This window comes from Chiroxiphia lanceolata, chromosome 33 (assembly GCF_009829145.1).
Source record: "Chiroxiphia lanceolata isolate bChiLan1 chromosome 33, bChiLan1.pri, whole genome shotgun sequence".
In the NCBI taxonomy this organism is placed as follows: domain Eukaryota; kingdom Metazoa; phylum Chordata; class Aves; order Passeriformes; family Pipridae; genus Chiroxiphia; species Chiroxiphia lanceolata.
In genome coordinates this window covers 108,477-128,002 of record NC_045669.1, presented here as the reverse complement: position 1 = coordinate 128,002, position 19,526 = coordinate 108,477, and the positions used below count along the sequence as shown (strand labels likewise).

Below are 19,526 nucleotides of genomic sequence, written 5' to 3'. Positions count from 1 at the left end.
ATACAAATTGGCACAGGTTAAAGGTTCCTGGTGCTCAGGGACAGGGTCTGGCTGCAAAAACACACTTTGAACAATGTCAAAATTGTTAAAGCAAAGTAAAGCACAAACTCTAAACCAAACCAAACAGGCGCTACCTGTTCCTTGCTGGCCGAGGGATCCCAGTGCTCCCAGTCCCTCCCAGTCCTTCCCAATCCATCTCTTATCCCTGTAACCCCCTCCCAGTCCCTCCCAGTGACCCCGTTATCCCCTCCCAGCTGATGTGTCTCCACTTGGTCACCTCTCTGGCCGTGGTTGCTGGCGCTGCCTGTTCCCTGCTCCCAGTCCCACCAGTCCCTCCCACTCCTTCCCAATCCATCTCTTATCCCTGTAACCCCCTCCCAGTGCCCCAAGTCCCTCCCAATGCCTCCCAGTGCTCCCAGTCCTTCCCAATCCATCTCTTATCCCTGTAACCCCCTCCCAGTCCCTCCCTGTAACCCATTATCCCTCTCCCAGTGCTCCCAGTGCTCCCAGTGACCCCGTTATCCCCTCGCAGCTGATGTGTCTCCAGCTGGTGACGGCCCTGGCCGCAGTTGCCGATGCCGCCTGTTCCCTGCTCCCAGTCCCTCCCAATCCTTCCCAATCCATCTCTTACCCCTCTAACCCCCTCCCAGTCCCTCCCAGTGCTCCCAGTGACCCCATTATCTGTGTCCCAGGCCATGTGTCTGCAGCTGGTCACTGCCCTGGCCGCGGTTGCCGGCGCCGCCCGTTCCCTGCTGACCGAGGGCTCCCAGTCCCCCCAGTCCCTCCCAGTGGTCCCAGTCCCTCCAGTGCCTCCCATTCCCTTCTCTTCCCAGTCCCTCCCACTTCCTCCAGTGTCCCTCATTCCCTTCCCAATCCCTCCCAGTGCTCCCAGTGACCCTATTACCCTCTCCCAGTCCCTCCCAGTCCCTCCCAGTGCTCCCAGTTCCCCTGTTTCTCCACCCCAGGTGATGTATCTCCAGCTGGTGATGGTCCTGGCCGCGGTTGCCGGTGTCGCCTGTTCCCTGCTGGCCGAGGGCTCCGGGGCGGCCGCGGGCTCCGGGATCCTTCCCTTCACCGCCGGCGGCTTCATCTCCCTGGCACCGTGTCCGTCATTCCCGAGATCCTGCGGAATTCTGGCTCGGGGCCGGCGCTGCTGCAGCTGCTGGCAGGCATGGCCATGATGCTGCTCATCGCCCACCACGAGTAGGGGGGAATCCCAGGAAAATCCCTCCTTCCTGACCCTCTGGATCCTGGTGTTTCCGTGGGAGCGTCCCAGTATTCTGGTGGGAGTGTCCCGCCGGGAATGGGATCCGCAATTCCTGGCTTGGGACCCCAAAATTGCCCCAGGCCTGGGACAAGATAGGCCAGAGCAGTGCCTCCAGTCCTCCTGGAGCAGACAAGCTCAGCCAAGCCAACCCTGGACACCCGTTGCCAGGCCCAGGGGCACCAGGCCCAGGGTCACCAGGGTGCTTTGCCTTTTACCTGTGCCCAGACCAGCACAGCCATCACATTCCCAGCTGGTTATGCTGTTCCTCAGGCCACAGCAGTGTTTGTGGGTGCCCTTGGCAGCACAGGAGGAGCAGCTTTGGCAACTTACCCCTCCTCCTCTGCCTCCTGCCTACCTCCTGGAAAAAGGCACTCACTGGCATCGCAGCGCCTGTGTCTGTCTCCCATCTCATTGAATGCATTAAAGCCCTCCCATGATGGTGGTCTGATGGGAAAAGGAAAACTGATGAACTCTCTCTGCCCTGGCATCAGGCAGGTGCAGGGTGTTCCCCCTTCCCCCTGTGCCATTTCCAGCTCCTGTGGGAAGCTGAACCCGGGACTCAGGGACCAGGGCAGGGCCAGGACTGCTGGGGCAGGCCCTGGCACGGCACAGCACTTGCACCCCCTGTGTTGTGAGCCAGGCAGAAGGACACCAACCTCAAGGGGATTTGGATCCCCACGGTGAACATATCTCTTATAAATGCCTCATCATTTCTGCAGAGGGGGCACTGGAAGGAGAAACGACCAGCATGCAGAGCCTGTCCCTGCAGGAGAAACACAAGCAGCAAGAGTGAGGCCCTGGTGCTGCTGAGCCCCTGCTGTGCCCCTCAGGGTGACAGAACCACTCCTACTTGGATGCAGGCCCTGTGGAACCAGGCGGTTTTGCAGGCTGGGCACACCAGGGTGTTGAAGGTCTTTCTGTCCTCCACAGGCTCCATGCAGATGAGGCATTGGGTGCCCGGCTCTGGAGTCGCCTCCACTGCCTGCTCTGGGCTGTGTGCGGGGCAGAAGGCCCTGGGGGGAAAAGGGGTGGGTGAGGAGAGAAGTGCTGGGCCCTTCCCTGGTGGTGGTGAGGAAGGGACAGCAGGTACCTGAATGGTCTGCAGAACTGGGTGACACAGCCTCCCTGCTTGGCACAGGGCAGGTGGAAGCTCAGGTCACAGTGTCTTCTACAGCAGGAAATGGTGGCCCCTCTCTGGCCACAGATGCAGCAGATCTGGAAAGAGCAGAGTAGCCCCATCAGCAGCAGCCTCAGGGCCTCCTCCTTCTCCCAGAGCTGCTTGGAAGGGCTGGACTTTCTTGCTCAGGTTTTGGGCTAAGTTCCAGCAAACCCTGCCTGGCACAAATCTCCCTACTCTAGTCAGGGTCTCACCTGCTGAGCCGCCAGGGAGACTACAGCTCGGATCTCCCATGAGGGAAGACACCAGAGTCCTCCTCGATGAACCGGGCGGTCAGGAAAGTTGGTGGCAAAAAACTGCAGGAAAATGACACTCACTGATGAGGAGAGAGTGGCAGGGACTGCCTGTCAAAAAGTGGAGGGAACCCATGGAGCAACTCACCAGGCAGAACTCGTGGGCACAGAGCCCATGTATGAAGAGTTTTTCCCCACAGATGTCCAGGTCAGCCTCTGATCGCTGACACAGCAGGCATGCTGGAGGGGAGAGAGACAATGGCCCTGGGCATGGCACCTGTGCTGCCCGCCCCGACAGCCCCTCTGCCAGGCTGAGAGGGGGGCACTTTGCTCTCACCTGGCTCCCTCCCTCTGGGGGCCTCCTCCTCCCTGTGTGACATGGTGACGGTCAGCAGGGAGTCCCTGTCCTTGGAACACCGAGGTCTCCTCCAGGTGCTCCTCCACTGTCTGGGCAAAAGAAGCGAGAGGCGTTTGCAACAGAGGGGCAGAGCCCGGGGGGTTAGGGCCCCCCTACTGCCCCTGACTCCTGTCTCTGTCCGCCTTCTCCTCCTTTTTTCCTATCCACTGTAGCCTCGTCAAAATGCTCCTTCACTGTAGTCTGAGAAGGGCGAGGTGGCTGTAGCTGCAGCACAGGCCAAGAGCCCCAAGCTCTGAGGCTCTCCCTGGGCAGCGCTGTCCCTCCTCTTCCTTCTCCTCTCGTTGTCAGGTAACACTGACACTGGGCCCGAGCCCAGAGTCCCGTTTTGTGCCCTTGGCCCCACGGGTCACAGTGGCCACTGTGACCTCAGCACCCTGCACCTGAAATACGGGCAGGGATGGCCCCAGCCCCCACCACCCAGTGTGAGGCGGCCCCTTGGCAACCGAGGTTCCGCAGCGGGTCCCGAGCCCTCGGTAACCACAGAGCCGGGGCGGCTGCTGCTGCAGCAAGCGCAGGGTCAGATGCCAGGCCCTGGGGCAGCCACCGAGGACTGTTGGGCAGCCACTGCTGCACGAAAAGTGCTGTTCAGGCAGTGCCACTCCAGGGCTCTGGCCCTGGTCAAGGCAAATCTCTGCTCCTGCCCCTGGCACAGGGAACACTGCCAGCACATCAGGGATGCTGATTCCCCAGTAGAGGAGCCTGAGGACTGCAGGAAAGCCGACATCACTCCAGTCTTCAAAAAGGGCAGCAAGAGGGACCCAGGAAATGACAGGCCCAATACGGTCACCTCCATCCCCAGAAAGGGGACAGAACAGCTCATGCTGCATGTCATCTCTAAGCCTGTGGAATAAAAGGAAGGGAAAATCATGCTTGACCAGTCTCCTAGCCTTCTGGGCTGGAGCGATTGGCTGGCTAGATGAGGGGAGAGCAGTGCCTGTTGTCTGCCGTGACTTCAGCAAGGCTTTTGACCCTGCCTCCCAGAAGACCCTCACAGGCAGTTCAGGAAGTGTGGCTTAGATGAGTGGACACTGAGGGGGTTGAGACCTGGCTGAATGGCAGAGCTCAGAGGGTTGTGAGCGCGGGGCTCAGTGCTGGGGCCAGCCTTGTTTGACCGGTTGCCCAGTGACCTGGCAGAAGGGACGGAGAGCACCCTCAGCACGTTTGCTGATGGTATGGGACTGGGAGGAGTGGCTGAGGCACCACAAGGCTCTGCTGCTGTCCAGCGAGTCCTGGGCAGGTTCAAGCGTTGGGCACAGAGGCACCTAGTAAATAGCAAAAAAATCCGGTAGCTGGGTCTTTGTCTCGCTGCCTGAATTCAGGCTGGCAGGCAGATTTTAAACCAGCACAGGAAATAGCTGCCCCTTGTGTAAGTACCACACTGCAGTGCAGATTAGAGCCGTAGAAGGGTAGAAGGCTTGGGGTTGGGAGAGCCCTTTAAAGGCCACCCCTCGCAAATCCCGCAGCCTCGGGGCTTCCACAGGCAGCCCCAGGGCTCTGGGCAGGGCACAGTCCACAGATGTGCCTGGGGGACAAGGCTCCTGTGCTGGAGCCTCTGTGCAGCTGCTGGGAGCCGGATGTTTTTCCCTGAGCTGGTTGGAAGGGATGGGGTTTCTTTCCTGGGGTCTGGGCAGAGCGCAGCTCTGATGTCCTGTCCCACTCGGCAGGTTTGGGGAAAGGTCGATGGGAAATCTCTGGATGGTGCACGGGGCAGTTTTTGCCTCCAGGGCAGTGAAGCCCAACCCGTGGCACTCGCCGCTCGCCGCCCTCTCCTGCGCTCCGTTGCCCGGGACCCTCCCCCGCTCGGGCCCACGATCATTTCGGTGCCCAAGTTCCGAGCCCGCGCTCCCCTCAGTGCCAGAATGTTCCCGACGCTTTTCCCGGGCTCTCCCTCGTGCCCGAGCGCCGCCACTCCAGCGCTTTTAATGGTGCTCCCAAATCCCACCCCTTGGGCCTCCCATCCCATCCTTTTTGGTCCCCTCAGGCATCTCCTCCCCAGCATCTGCTCTCTGTCCTACCCAGGGTCCCCAAACATCCTCCCATTGATCATTCCCAAAGCTTTTCTTTCCATCCTTCCCCTCAGACCTTTGCCTTTCACCCAGGTCACTGCCCCGGTACCTCCCAAGACCATTCCTTGCCTCACTTTCCACTCCCAACCATCTCCCAGTCTCCTCATTTTTGTCCTCCTCCATCCTCCTCCTCCTGTCCCCACCAAGCCTCTCCCTTGCAGTCCCCACGTCCCTACACCTGAATTCCTTTCCCCTCCCCTGCATCCCACACAGGGCCCCTTCAACACCCCAATCCCAGTCCCGTGGGCTCCCCAGTTCCCCCCAGTTCAGCATCTTTGGGTCCCCCCCAACCTCCTCCCACCCTCCCTGCAGGCCCTGAATTCCCCTGGCTCTCCTTGTCTCCATCCCCACCCTGGGCCCTGCAGGCACAGGGCTTGGAGGTGAAACTGGGTGCAGTGGGGCTGGGGGAGTAGAAGGGATTTTCCCCCTCAGACGGGGGCAGCCATGGGCTGGGGGGGCTGGGGACACCCGTGTCCCTCCCCCAGCCCCACAGGGGCCAGTCCTGAGCAACCTTTTGCTCTCCTTCCCCAGGCACTCTTGGCAGGAACCCAAAATGATCTGCGGGAGGTGAGTGGGCCGGGGGGACTGGAGGGCATCCAGTCTGGGAACTGGGGGACACTTTGGTCCCCCCATCCCTCGCTGCCACCAGGGACATCCCAGTGACCAGCCAGGGCTCCTGGTCTCTCTCCAGCTGCATTTAGTGGACGTTGGGATCCTGAAGATGGCTCAGGTGGGTACCAGGAGTTCTGCCTGAGTCGGGTCCTCCCCTCACATGGCCATGACACTCCCGGCCATCCCAGTCTGCCCCAATATACCCCAGTGCACCTTCCCCAAGGATCCCATTTCTTCCCCCAGGCTCCCAATACATCCCACTGCACCCAGTGTGTCTCTAACTCTGCTTTGTCCCCAGCCCCCTGTGGTGGAGAAGGTGGTGGGTCCTGTTGGTGAGATGTGGCTGCATCCCTGGATGTCTGAGGTGAGCAGTGCCTGCAGGGAGAGGGGTCAGGACAAGGCCCCTCTCGTGTTTCAGTGGACTTTGAGGGTGACATTTTGGGCTCTGTCTTTCAGGACTGGTGGTGACACCCATGCCCTGTCCCCCTCCAGCACCATGAGGAGATGATCATCCCTGGAGGACCCGCTGATTTCCCTCAGAGCCCAGGGGCATTTCCCCTGAATGATCAATAAATCCCTTCAGCAAAGTTACTCTGCTTGATCCTGTGTGTGTGTTCCCATCTCCATGGGTGTGTTCCCATCTCCATTTGTGTGTTCCCATCTCCATGTGTGTGTTCCCATCTCCACGTGTGTGTTCCCATCTCCATGTGTGTGTTCCCATCTCCATGTGTGTGTTCCCATCTCCATATGTTTGTGTTCCCATCTCCACGTGTGTGTTCCCATCTCCATGTGTGTGTTCCCATCTCCATGTGTGTGTTCCCATCTCCATATGTGTGTGTTCCCATCTCCATGTGTGTGTTCCCATCTCCATGTGTGTGTGTTCCCATTTCCATGTGTGTGTTCCCATCTCTGTACCTGCATTCCCGTGTCCCTGTCCCCTCCTTCTCCAGCCCCTGCACACCTGGTGCCTCTCTGGCCGCACCCCTGCCATGAGCAGAGAGGCTCAGGGGGTTCCTGGGGGTCTCTGCACACGAGATCCCCTTCACCCCCTCCATGTGCATCCTGAGCAGTGCAGGTTGGGAATGTCCTGGAATGTCCCTCCTGGGGGCTGGGACAGGCAAGGGGCACACGGGGCAGCCCCTGGAGCACCTGGACCTCCCCTGTGCTCTGGGAGGGATGGGAAAGGGTTCTGTTTGAAGCCTTCCCACAGTCGGTGCAGTGGAAGGCCGTCTCCCCCGTGTGCATCCGCTGGTGCTGGAGAAGATGTGAGCTGCTCCAAAACCTCTTCCCACACTCCTCACACTCGTAGGGCTTCTCCCCCCTGTACACCCACCCTGGTAGGTGACGAGTTGAGAACTGTATGGGAAGCTTTTCTTGTATTCCCCACATTTGTAGGGCTGGGGCCCCCGTTCCCCGGACACCTGCACCACCCTGCTCTATCCCTGAAGGGCAGCAGCTTGCTCAGCTAATCCCTTTTTACAGCGCCTCAGCCCCTGGGAAGAGAAAGAGAGGCTCTGGGCCTTTTGGGAGCACAGGTGAGCCACAAATATTTTAGGCAAAGACTCTCTCTGCTTCTCAGCCTATGCTGACTTGTCACAGATGGCGCAGGTTTAAAGGCTTGGTAGACACTGGTGCTGACAGTTCTATTGTAAAAGACACAGAATGCCCTTCTGATTGGCCCACAATCTTCCCCACTTCGGGGGTAGGAGGTGTGCAGAGGCCTAGACAGGAACTGACCTGAAGGACTGTTCTTTTACTCTCTTTCTACATCCAGATGATACTCCTCCCTTCGCCTTCTCAATTCCGGCCTTCAATCCTGCAGAGCCCGTGCAGAGGTACCACTGGGCTGTTTTGCCTCAAGGTGTGTGTAACAGTCCGACTGTTTGCCAGACAGCGGTAGCTAATGCCATACACCCTGTCCGGGAGCTCTACCCTTCAGCCCACATTTACCACTACATGGAGACACTTTGGTGGCTGCTGCCCAAGAGACTGAATTCCAATCTATTTTGACTGCCTTAACTAATGCTGTTCGAGGAGCAGGGTTGCAGGTCTCTCCAGGACACAAATGGGGAATCTACCTCTAATGGCCACACGTCGCTGCAGACCACAACCCGTATCAGGCATCACTGACGTGTCTGGACGGTCAAAAAAGGTCGCAGTGACACAGATAAATCCTGTCACAGGACGCTGGGACAATCAAGTGCAGACCATAGACCAAGGCTCTGTACAGGTTTTAGAGCTTGCTGCTATCTGCATAGCCTTTGAGTTGTTTAGTGAGCAGCCACTGAATATCATTACTGATTCGTGTTATGCTGCGGGGTTGGTTTCACGTCTCGAAGCCTCTTTCCTTTGAGATGTCACTAATCCTTATTTGTTCGCAGAGATATGTACTATATGGTCCCCTGTCAACCACAGAAAATTTGACTCTTACATAATGCATGCCCGTTCCCACACAGAACTACCAGGACCCAGAGCGGAGGGCAATCAAAGAGCAGATGCTGCCGCTGTGATTGCTGCAGTTCCCAAAACTCTCGAGCGGGCCAAACTCTCCCACCTATCCTTTCAGCAAAATGCACGCTCGTTAAAGAGGCAGTTCCAACTCACAGGGAATCAAGCTCGAGCTATCAGCATGTCATGACCTGACTGGCAGCAAATGGCCCCAGTGCCATCTAAGGAAGGGGTTGATCCCCGAGGCACAACAGCCGATGGAATTTGGCAAACGGACGTTACTCATGTAGCTGAACTCGGTCGGCTAAAGTACGTCCATGTCACAGCAGACACACATTCTAAACACATAAATGCCACTGCACACCCTGGGGAAAAGGCAAGGGATGTGATCAGACACTGGTTTAGTTGCTTTGCAACTTTGGGAATTCCAAAAACCATAAAGACAGACAATGCTCCTGCCTATTGCTCTTCAAAGGTCAAAACATTTCTCATGGGTTGGGGATATTTCATTCCACAGGCAGACCACACTCACCATGGGACAAGCTGCGGTGGAGAGAGCACACTGCACATTGAGGGGAATGCTGCAAAAACAAAAAAGGGGGGAATCTATCTACAGTCCCAGGAACACCTGTGGAAAGCGTCCTATGTCCTAAATTTCTTAAACTGTGATGACACAGATCACAGCAGGTAACGAGTGTCAACACGAATCTCAGGTACTTTCCTCTCCCAAACCACCAGTCATGATAAATATTTAATATCAGGGCAATGGTCAGGACCAGTGGACCTGGTAACGTGGGGGAGGGGATATGCCTGTGTATCCACAGGTACTAAACTACAATGGATTCCTTCCAGATGTGTCAGGCCTTATATCAGCCCTTCTTCAGAGCAAGAGCAATCAACAGAAGTGACAAATGAAGAAACTGGAATCGAAGAAACACATAACTAATGACCACTACCAGACCCAAACTACATCATTGAAATACAGAGACATAATAAAAGGCTTAAGTGTGCATGTGTGAGGAGAGACTGAGAAGTGGCCACCTACGTATGAATGAGAAAAGTTGTGTGGACGTACGTATGAGAGTGAATTCAAAACCACTTTATGCCAGAGATGCCTTAAATAAAATACACTCATACAACAACACTACCTCAACCCCAGCAAATACAATTGAACACAACATCCATAACCTGACACACTTCCCCTTGACATAAAACTGATGCTTCTCACCCAGTTACACAAATACCCTCAGAGAAAAAGTCTTACACAAACCGTATTTACAAACCCTGAATAATTGAAAGTTACACAGTTAATAAGGTTATGACCAGTTTTAATAAAGGCCTTACTGCATTAGGCCCTGGTTTTTATAAATGCTTAAGATAAGTTTGTTTATGTTAAGAAATGTTTACGAAAAAGGTTTAAAAATTGTTCTGTAACTCGTTCTAATTATAATAAAGTGGAAATGTAGTGATTTATATTACAGGAAGTGCCTTCTGTACTCTGCTGCACATGCACAAGGCAGTGCTCGAATGTCACTGGTTGAGAGGTCACGTCATGACGTGTCACAGTTTGGACTGTCTATATCAGCTCATGTTGTTCTTAATAAATTTGATTCAGCCGTGTGTCTTGTGTGTAACTGGGTCCGTGCCCACACAAATAACACATGGGACATCCTGCCACAGTCCACCAGCCAGGGTGCTTCCCAACGTGGGTCACTGGGAACGTGGGTCCCAAGCCTGTTCCCAATGTGAGTCACTGGGAATGTGGGTCAGCTGTTCCCAATGTGGGTCACTTGGAATGTGAGTCACCAAGTCTGTTTCCCAAGGTTTGGTCCTCCAACAGGTGATGGAGTTGGAGCAGCAGATGAAGCTCTTCATTGCGTTGAGCACTCGCAGGGCTTCCCTTACTGGTGGGTCCGTTGGTGTGTGGGTCAGGGCAGAGCTGTGGGTGAAGCTCTTCCCACACTCCCACACTTGTAGGGCCTCTCCCCAGTGTGGATGCGCCGGTGGTGACGAGGGTGTAGTTGCGTTGAAGCCCTTCCCACAGTCGGTGCAGCGGAAGGGCCTCTCATCCGTGGGTGTCCGCTTGGTGCTTGAGGAGATCTGAGCTGCTCCGAGACCTCTTCCCACACTCGAGACATTGGTAGGGGCCATTCCCCCGTGTGGGTCTTCTGGTGCTGGGTCAGGTTAGATTTGACCTGAGCTCTTCCCACACTCTCCACACGTGTAGGGACTTCTCCCCTGTGTGCAACACGCTGGTGGGCAATGGGGCCGGAGCTGTCTCTAAAGCTTTTCTTGCTTCCCCACATTTGTAGGGCTGGGCCCCTGTTCCTCAATGTGGATCTGCTGGTGGCGGATCAGGCGGGAGCTGACCTGAAGCCCTTCCCGCATTCCAAGCACTTGTAGGGCCGTTCCCCCGTGTGCACCCCGGCGGTGGGTGAAGAGGTGGGAGCCATAGATGAGGTCTTCCCACACTCCGCACACCTCGTAGGGCCGTTCCCCAGTGTGGACCACGCTGGTGGGCAAGGAGGTTGGAGCTGTTGCAGAAGCTCTTCCCACAGCTGGGGCACTTGTAGGTCTTCTCCACGGCACTGACGCGCTCCTGCACCACCAGCTTGGAGCTCTGGCTCAAGCTCTTCCCAGATTCCAAGCACTTGTTGGGTTTCTCTCTGGTGTGAAGCTGCTCCTGCACCACCAGCTTGGAGCTCTGGCTCAAGCTCCGGCCCGGCCTCCCGGCACAGGCTGGGTCTTTCTCCTCAGAGAACCCTGGGCTGGCTTTGGAGCCCCTCCCTCCTGATAGGATCTCCGGGCCTTTTCCTCCCCGCTGCCTTCCTGTGCCGTGGAGCCCTTCAAAACAGCCTCTCCCACCAGGGTCTGCCAGGAGGATTTGTCCTCCGTGCCCTCCGTCCTCAGCTCGGGGCCTGGGGCAGGAAGGAAGGACAGGGAGGGGATTTGCCTCGGGCCCAGAGGGAAGGGGGAGGAGAAGGAAGATGGAGAGGAAGGAGGGTAGAGAAGGAAAAAGGAGAGGAAGGAATTTGAAGGGAAAGAACAAGAAGAAAAAGCAACAAGGAGAGGAAGGAAGAAGAAGGAAGGAAGAAGAAGGAAGGAAGGAGAAGGCCCAGAACTGGACACAGCACTCGAGGTGTGGCCTCAACAGTGCCAAGTACAGGGGAAGAACCACTGCCCTGGTCCTGCTGGCCATGCTGGCCCTGAGAGAAGGAAGGAGCAAGGAGACAAGGAATGATGGAAAGGAAGGAGAAGACAGAACAAAGAAAAAGGAGAAAGGAGAGAAAGGAAGGAGAAGGAAGAAGGAGAGAAAGGAAAAAACATAAGGAGAAGGAGAGGGAGGACAAGGAGCAGAAGAAGTGAAGGAAAATGAACAAGCAGTGGAAGGAAGAAGGACCGGGAGGGGATTTGCCTCCGGCCCAGAGGGAAGGCCAAGGACATCCCCCCAAATCGGCCCGGCAGGACGGCGGCGGCAGCGGGGTTGTCCTGCAGCCGGGGGCGATGCTGGGCTGGGAGATACAGGACAAGACAGGGCAAAGGGCCACTGACTTCCTCCTCACCTGCCTGGGGGGCCCGCGGCATCTTCCTCTTCCTCGCAGCCTCCTTCATCTGGTCAAGCTTTGGGAAGGAGAATCCTGACTGGGGGGTGGGGGAAAACAAGGGTTGAGCGCGTTGGGTGGGGGTTCCCCTGCCAAGTCAATCTCTAGAAGTCACTGAGCACCTCGTGTCCATAAAAACCTCCTAAACACCAAGTTTCAGTCAAAGTCCCCCAGACTCCAAGGTTCGACCAAAAACCCTCCAGGAGTTCCCCCTCTCAGTCTCTTCCACTTTGGGTTCTGGGGGTCCCCCCTCTTTGGGCTGCTGGGGGTCCCACATGTATTGGGGGGTCCCCCCTATCTGGCTTGCTGAGGGTCCAGGAATCCCAGGGGTCTTCTCAACTTGTATTCTGGGGGACCCCTTCTCTGGGCTGCTGGGGTCCTGCAGTTCCCCCCCTCTCCACGGTCCCCCTGCTTAGGATGAGGCGGTTTTGGAGGCCCCAGGTGTCCTTCTCCCCTGAATCCTTGCTTTGGGTGCTGGGGCTCTCAGGGATCCACCTCTCTGGGGTTCCCCCTCTCCACACTGCTGTGGGTCCCAGAAATCCCGGGGGGTCCCCTTCTCGGGCTCCCTTTCTCTGGGGTCCCCCTGGCTGGGCTGACGGGGTCCCAGCACTCCCCCTTCTCTGGGCTCCCCACTTCGTGTCCAGGGCTCCCAAGGGTACCCCCTCTCCAGGGCCCCAGTTCAGGGTTCCTGCACTCCCAACCCTCCCCTCTCTGCAGGTTCCCCCCTCCTTCCAGGCTGACGGGGGTCCCGCGGTGCCGGGATCGCCCCTCTCCGCTCTCCCCACTCCGGGGGTCTCAGCAGCCCCCACCACCTGTTCCCTCCTCCTCTTCCTGCTCCTCCAGGCCTGGGCCCCCCCCTTGCCTGGCCAGTCCCAGTTTTTCCAGACCCCCAACCCCTCTTTCTTTGACTCCAGGATCCCCCCCTGTCCCCACTTTCCTCACCATCCCACCATCTCCCAGTGCCCTCCATCCCCCTATTTCCTTCACCCTGGGAGACCACTGGCCCCCCATTCCTGGCCATCCCACCCCACCTCACCCCCAGGTCCCCTTTCCCTGACCCTGGGCCCCCCTGGAGCCCCTTCCCAGGTTCTCCACAGCTCTCCCCGTTTTCTCCCTTTCCTTGGACCCTGGGACCACCCCTGACCCCCAAATCTCCCTGTCTCCCCACTTCCCCCACTCCTGCCTTATCCTGCAGGGTGCTCCTGGAGTGGCTCAGGGACCCCCTGAATGCCTCATTCCTGGACACCAGATCCCCCCTGCACCCCCTTATCCAGACCACCACCCCCTGCACCCACTTCCCCAGCTCCAGGACCCCCTGCACCCCCTTTCCCGGCCATCCCACCTCTCCCAGACTCCCTTTTCCTTCACCCTGGCACTCCCTGGACCCCCAGTCCTGCCCATCAGGACCCCCCTGCACCTCCTCTCCAACACTGGCACTCTCACCCCCTTCCCCAGCTCCAGGATCCCCTGCAACCCCTTTCCCAGCCATCCCACCTCTCCAAGTCCCCACACCCTCCCTTCTCCTTCACCCTGCAACCCCCTCCACCCCCACTCCTGCCTTTCCCACTCCCCAACCCCTCCTTTCCTCAACACCCGGCACCCCCTGAACTGCCCTTCCTGCACATCCCGGCTCTCCCCACCCACTGAACCCCCTTTCCCTCACACTGGAGGCCCCTGCACCCTCCTTTCCTGGACACAAGGACCCCAGAGACCCCCTGGGCCCCCTCTCCCAGTCTCTACATCCACCCTTTTCCTTCCCTCTGGGACACCCCCAAACCCCCATTCCTGGCCACAGGAACCCCCTGGCACCCCCTTATTCTGCACTAAGACCCCCCTGCAACCTCCTTGCCCGCCCAGCCCGCCTCTCCCAGCCCCCAGGCCCTGCTTTCCCTTCACGCTGCTACCCCCTGCACCCCCAGGCCTGCCTTTGCCACAACCCACAGGACCCTTTTCTTTGGAACACGGGGGACCCCCTGAACGCCGGTTTCTGGCCATTCTCCCAACCCCCAGGACCTCCCTTTCCCCCACACCGCCGACCCCTGGCCAGGGGATCTCCCCGGACCCCCCATCCCACCTCTCCAGAGCCCCGCACTCCCCTTTCCTCGGCCCTGGCATCCCCCAAAACCCCCTTCCCCAGCACTCTGCCCCCCGACAGCCCCAACACTCACCCCAAAAAACACTCCCAGCCTTCCCCCCTCTCCCATCTCCCCCCTTTGGGGGGGCGGCAATTGGGGAACTCCCGCCACTGTTGGGGACAATCAAAGAGTTCCCGACGCGTGGCCGGGGCCTTTGTTCGGCCTGCCGGGAATTCCCAACAAACATCCCGGCCCCCACCAGCCGCTGGGGTCCGGGGGTCCCTCCTCTCCAGGGATCGAGCTGTGGGGACACGAAGGGACCCCCACGGGAAGCCCTTTGCCGCTCTCCCACCTCCCCTTCTTCCCCTCTCCCACCCTTTGCCCGTCGCCCCCCCGCTGCTTTGGCAGTGACCCACCCCCTCTCTCGCTCACTCTGGGGGTCCCAGCCCCTCTTTTCCTTCCCCTCTGCCCCTTTGCCATCGGGGCCCCCCCAACTCACCGGCGAGCTCCTGGCTCGGGGGATGGAGCGGGGGGAGGAGGAGCGGGCAGAGGCAAAGGAGGAGGAAGAGGAGGAGCATCGCCCCCCTGAGTGGGCGGGGAGGGGGAGCTCGGCTGCGATGGGTTGGGGGGTGTGCGGGGGTGTTTGGGGGGGATGTTTGGGCTGAGCCGCAAATGGCCCTCGGGGGGAGCTCGGGGGGTCCCCGGGAGGTGGTTTGGTTTTGTTGGGGGGGATCCGGGGTGGTTCCCGGCAGAGCGGGATGGTGGGCGGGGGATGCGGGGACCCCCCGCGGTGGGGGTCGGTGTTGCGGGGTCAGGCCCCGCGCCCCATTGTCAGCCGGTGCCGGCGGGGGGGGACGCGACGAGGCCCCTTTTCAGGGCCCCGGAGTGGGGAGAGCAGAGAGGGGCGACCGCGGAGCTGGGGACCCCCGGCAGCCTGGGGGGGGCGGGGAGAGGGGAAGCGCGGAGAGGGGGAGCACAGAGGGTGGGGGGGCCGGGGACCCCCGGCCCTGAAGAGGGGCTCCGAGAGGGGGGGACCCCTGGGATTCCCGGCATCTGCAGCAGCCAGGAAAAGGCAGAACCCCGGAGAGGGGGCCCCCAAAAACGAGGGACCTGCCAACAGCCTGAACGGGGGGACCCCCAGAACCCCAAAGTGCAGAGAGCAGAGGGAGTGAACCTTCGGGGAGGGTTTTTAGAGCCTTTCACGGGCCTCCCTCACCGTGGCTGTGGTCTCCCTGTTTGTCAGCACTGTCAGGTTTGCCCACTGAAGCCCCCCTCCATCTCCTCCCTGCTGCTGGAACTGCTGAGGTCAGTTCTGGACTCGGTGGTGCCTTCCAGCACTGAACTCCCCAGGAGGAACCAGGACCTCAGGATACCTGGAGGAAAGACTGGATGCTTTCAGAAGCACTGAAGTGCCTTTTTTTCTTCTTCACAGCATCCAGGATGTCAGCCTGCTTTGTACCACGTGTCCATTTTCTTGTTGTTGTATTGGTGTATTTTCTATTTGCATTCCTTTTTTTTTTTCACCCTGTGCTACCTGTTTCCATAAAGGAATGTCATTAGTCTTCTATTGCTACACCAGTACCTACCACTGCTGTGCACAGACACACTGAGGTGCCACGATCACTGTGTATTTCAAGAAAATCAAGTGCCCTGCAGTGACCTGTGTGTCCAAGATGCTTCCTCAGCCCTTCTGTGGAGCTGCAGGGCCAGTGCCTTGTGCAGAGGAGGAGGGAAGAGATTCCCAGCCCAGCAGCAAGGGCCAGGGCCAAGGGTACCTGCTCTTTCCACAGCTGCTCTTTGCAGCTCCCCACTCCCCTTGCCAGCCCTGCTGTTGGGTGCAAGGCCTGAGTGCTCCGGCAGCTTGGTCACAGTCCTGCTGCGTGTCTGTGCTGGGATCACAAGGCAGGGACAGGCCCTGGCACTGCTGGCACAGTTTGGTGGCACAGCGGGAAACAGGGTCTGACTGGGGCTGTCCAAGCACCGTCCCCAAGGAGCACAGCTTGGTGGTCGGGGCAGGGAGGGTCAGGGACAATCAGCCAAGGCCCCTCAGTCCTTCCCTGTGCCTGGGAGGGATGGGAAAGGGATCAAGGAGCAAGTGGTGTCAAATGCCCCAGATCTCAAGGGACAGGCTCGGGGCTGAAGGGATGGAGCGCAGCCCTGCATCCAAGGCATGGGGATAGTGGGGGATGAAAAGCAGGCTGGGAGGCAGCAATGGGAGCTCACAGCCCACAACCCCCCCCGTGTCCTGGGCTCATCCACAGCGTGGGCAGCAGGGGAGGGGGGTTCTGCCCCTCTGCTCCACTCAGCTGAGACCCCACCTGCAGTGCTGCCTCCAGCTCTGGGGTCTCACCTGAGGGCAGCAGAGGGGCACATTCCCCTCCTCCCCTGCCCCCGGGATGAGCCCCGCACACGGGGGGTTTCCGGGCTGGCTCGTGTCCCATTTGTCACCCACCAGCCCCCCAGAGCCCTCTCCCAGCAGGGACTTCCATCCCTTCCTCCCCCAGCCTGCACCGATCCCCGGGGTGCTCTGACCCGGCTGCACCACCTTGGTCTTGTCCAACCTCAGCAGATTCCCGTGTGTGTCGGGAAACGGGGGGAAGGGGAATTCACCCGACTCTTGGAGATTTGTTTGTCTGGTGGTGCCCCAGGCAAAAACAAAACCCTGTCAGTCCCATCTAGTCTGTCCCATATTCCATCCAGGAACCCTCCACCAAACAGATCCACAATGAGGTGGGGGGAATTCCAGGGCCCTTTTTGGGCACTGACACGTCACAGCCAAAGGAAAACCCCTCAGTGGATATTTCCACCAGTTACTCCGGCATTGACAAAACTGGCAGCACCTTTATAAAGGACTCCCTCCAACAGTCTGTGGAATAACACTCTTTATTGATACAAATTGGCACAGGTTAAAGGTTCCTGGTGCTCAGGGACAGGGTCTGGCTGCAAAAACACACTTTGAACAACGTCAGAATTGTTAAAGTAAAGTAAAGCACAAATTCTAAACCAAACCAAACAGGCGCTACCTGTTCCTTGCTGGCCGAGGGATCCCAGTGTTCCCAGTCCCTCCCAGTCCTTCCCAATCCATCTCTTATCCCTGTAACCCCCTCCCAGTCCCTCCCAGTGACCCCGTTATCCCCTCCCAGCTGATGTGTCTCCACTTGGTCACCTCTCTGGCCGTGGTTGCTGGCACCGCCTGTTCCCTGCTCCCAGTCCCACCAGTCCCTCCCACTCCTTCCCAATCCATCTCTTATCCCTGTAACCCCCTCCCAGTGCCCCAAGTCCCTCCCAATGCCTCCCAGTGCTCCCAGTCCTTCCCAATCCATCTCTTATCCCTTTAATCCCCTCCCAGTCCCTCCCTGTAACCCATTATCCCTCTCCCAGTGCTCCCAGTGCTCCCAGTGCTCCCAGTGACCCCGTTATCCCCTCGCAGGTGATGTGTCTCCAGCTGGTGACGGCCCTGGCCGCAGTTGCCGGCGCCACCTGTTCCCTGCTCCCAGTCCCTCCCAGTCCTTCCCAATCCATCTCTTACCCCTCTAACCCCCTCCCAGTCCCTCCCAGTGCTCCCAGTGACCCCATTATCCGTGTCCCAGGCCATGTGTCTGCAGCTTGTCACCACCCTGGCCGCGGTTGCCGGTGCCACCCGTTCCCTGCTGACCGAGGGCTCCCAGTCCCCCCAGTCCCTCCCAGTGGTCCCAGTCCCTCCAGTGCCTCCCATTCCCTTCTCTTCCCAGTCCCTCCCACTTCCTCCAGTGTCCCTCATTCCCTTCCCAATCCCTCCCAGTGCTCCCAGTGACCCTATTACCCTCTCCCAGTCCCTCCCAGTGCTCCCAGTTCCCCTGTTTCTCCACCCCAGGTGATGTATCTCCAGCTGGTGATGGTCCTGGCCGCGGTTGCCGGTGCCGCCTGTTCCCTGCTGGCCGAGGGCTCCGGGGCGGCCGAGGGCTCCGGGATCCTTCCCTTCACCGCCGGCGGCTTCATCTCCCTGGGCACCGTGTCCGTCATTCCCAAGATCCTGCGGAATTCCGGCCCGGGGCCGGCGCTGCTGCAGCTGCTGGCAGGCATGGCCATGATGCTGCTCATGGCCCACCACGAGTAGGGGGGAATCCCGGGAAAATCCCTCCTTCCCAACCCTCTGGATCCTGGTGTTTCCGTGGGAGCGTCCCAGTATTCTGGTGGGAGTGTCCCGCTGGGAATGGGATCCGCAATTCCTGGCTTGGGACCCCAAAATCACTCCAGGTCTGGGACAAGATAGGCCAGAGCAGTGTCTCCAGTCCTCCTGGAGCAGACAAGCTCAGCCAAGCCAACCCTGGACACCCGTTGCCAGGCCCAGGGGCACCAGGCCCAGGGTCACCAGGGTGCTTTGCCTTTTACCTGTGCCCAGACCAGCACAGCCATCACATTCCCAGCTGGTTATGTTGTTCCTCAGTCCACAGCAGTGTTTGTGGGTGCCCTCGGCAGCACAGGAGGAGCACAGGAGCAGTTCCCAGGGCCTGGGGAAGCAAACGGGTTCATGGAGGAGCTGAGCTCTTCTCCTGGGTCCTTCTGCTTCAAGCCCTGCAGAGCCCGTTTGTCTGAAGTTTTTCTCCCCACAGATGTCCAGGTCGGCCTCTGATCGCTGACACAGCAGGCATGCTGGAGGGGAGAGAGACAATGGCCCCGGGCATGGCACCTGTGCTGCCCGCCCCGACAACCCCTCTGCCAGGCTGCGGGAGGGGCACTTTGCTTTCACCTGGCTCTCTCCCTTTGGGGACCTGCTCCTCCCTGTGTGACATGGGACGTGTCAGCGGTGGGTCCCTGTCTCACCGTCCCACCGGTGAGTGCGCCTGGCAGCACCTGGTGCTCTAACACGGCTCCTGTCGTGGCGACTTCTGGATCTGCTGGATGAGTTCGGTGTCCGACGCTGCTGGCGGGAGTGGTGTTGCCTTTGGGAAGTCCTGACTGCTGTCTCCCTTGGGTTTCGCCTCACAGTACTTGGTGCTGGTGTGCAGTTCCTGCCATGGGGACTTCTGGACCGGCCGGATGGATTTGGGGTGGGACGTTGCAGGCGGGAGCGGTTTCGCCTGCGGGATGTCCCTGATGCTTCCTGGCTGGGGATGCGGCTCCCAGCACTTGGTGCTCTCACACAGTTTATGTCACGGCGACTTCTGGACCGGCGGGATGGATCTGGGGCCTGATGTTGTTGGCGGGAGCGATTTTGGGTGTGGGATGTTCTTGATGTTTCGTGGCTGCGGCTGCTCCTCCCAGCACTGGGTGCTCTCACGTGGCTCCTGTCACGGCGGCTTCTGGACCGGCTGGATGGATTTGGGGTCGGACGTTGCAGGCGGGAGCGGTTTCGCCTGCGGGATGTCCCTGATGGTCTCTGCCAGGGCCTGCGCCTCCCAGGACTTGGTGCTGGCACATGAGTCCTGTCCAGGGGACTTCTGGACCGAAGGTGTGGATTTTGGGCCCGACGTTGCCGACGGGGATGGTTTTGCCGGCGGTCAGGCCCCTGACTGCTGGAGCAGCTGCTGTCCTCAGTTGCTGGGAAGCTGCTCTGGGATGACCCCGATGTTGCCTGACTGTCAGGGCTGGAGCTGCTCGTCTCTTGTGAGGGAGATTGCAGAGACTGCTCCGATGTTGCCTGGAGGT

General features: G+C 59.1%; 2 protein-coding genes across 2 annotated transcripts in view; both read right to left on the bottom strand.

The window, feature by feature from the left end:
• Positions 1 to 1,086: 1,086 nt before the first annotated feature.
• LOC116779926 (PHD finger protein 7-like) lies at positions 1,087 to 19,356 on the bottom strand. Its single transcript, XM_032674438.1, is given in 10 exon segments — positions 1,087 to 1,159; positions 1,241 to 1,349; positions 1,483 to 1,596; positions 1,599 to 1,711; positions 1,924 to 2,030; positions 2,118 to 2,280; positions 2,358 to 2,482; positions 2,639 to 2,740; positions 2,826 to 2,917; positions 18,628 to 19,356. Coding segments are annotated over 10 exon segments (1,041 nt in total). The 5' UTR covers positions 18,671 to 19,356.
• The window catches only part of LOC116779925 (PHD finger protein 7-like), a 42,811-nt gene continuing 42,453 nt past the window's right edge, over positions 19,169 to 19,526 (bottom strand). Inside the window, exon 10 of the mRNA XM_032674437.1 lies at positions 19,169 to 19,318. Coding sequence (XP_032530328.1) covers positions 19,169 to 19,318 — 150 coding nt within the window. The remainder of the gene's footprint in view (positions 19,319 to 19,526) is intronic.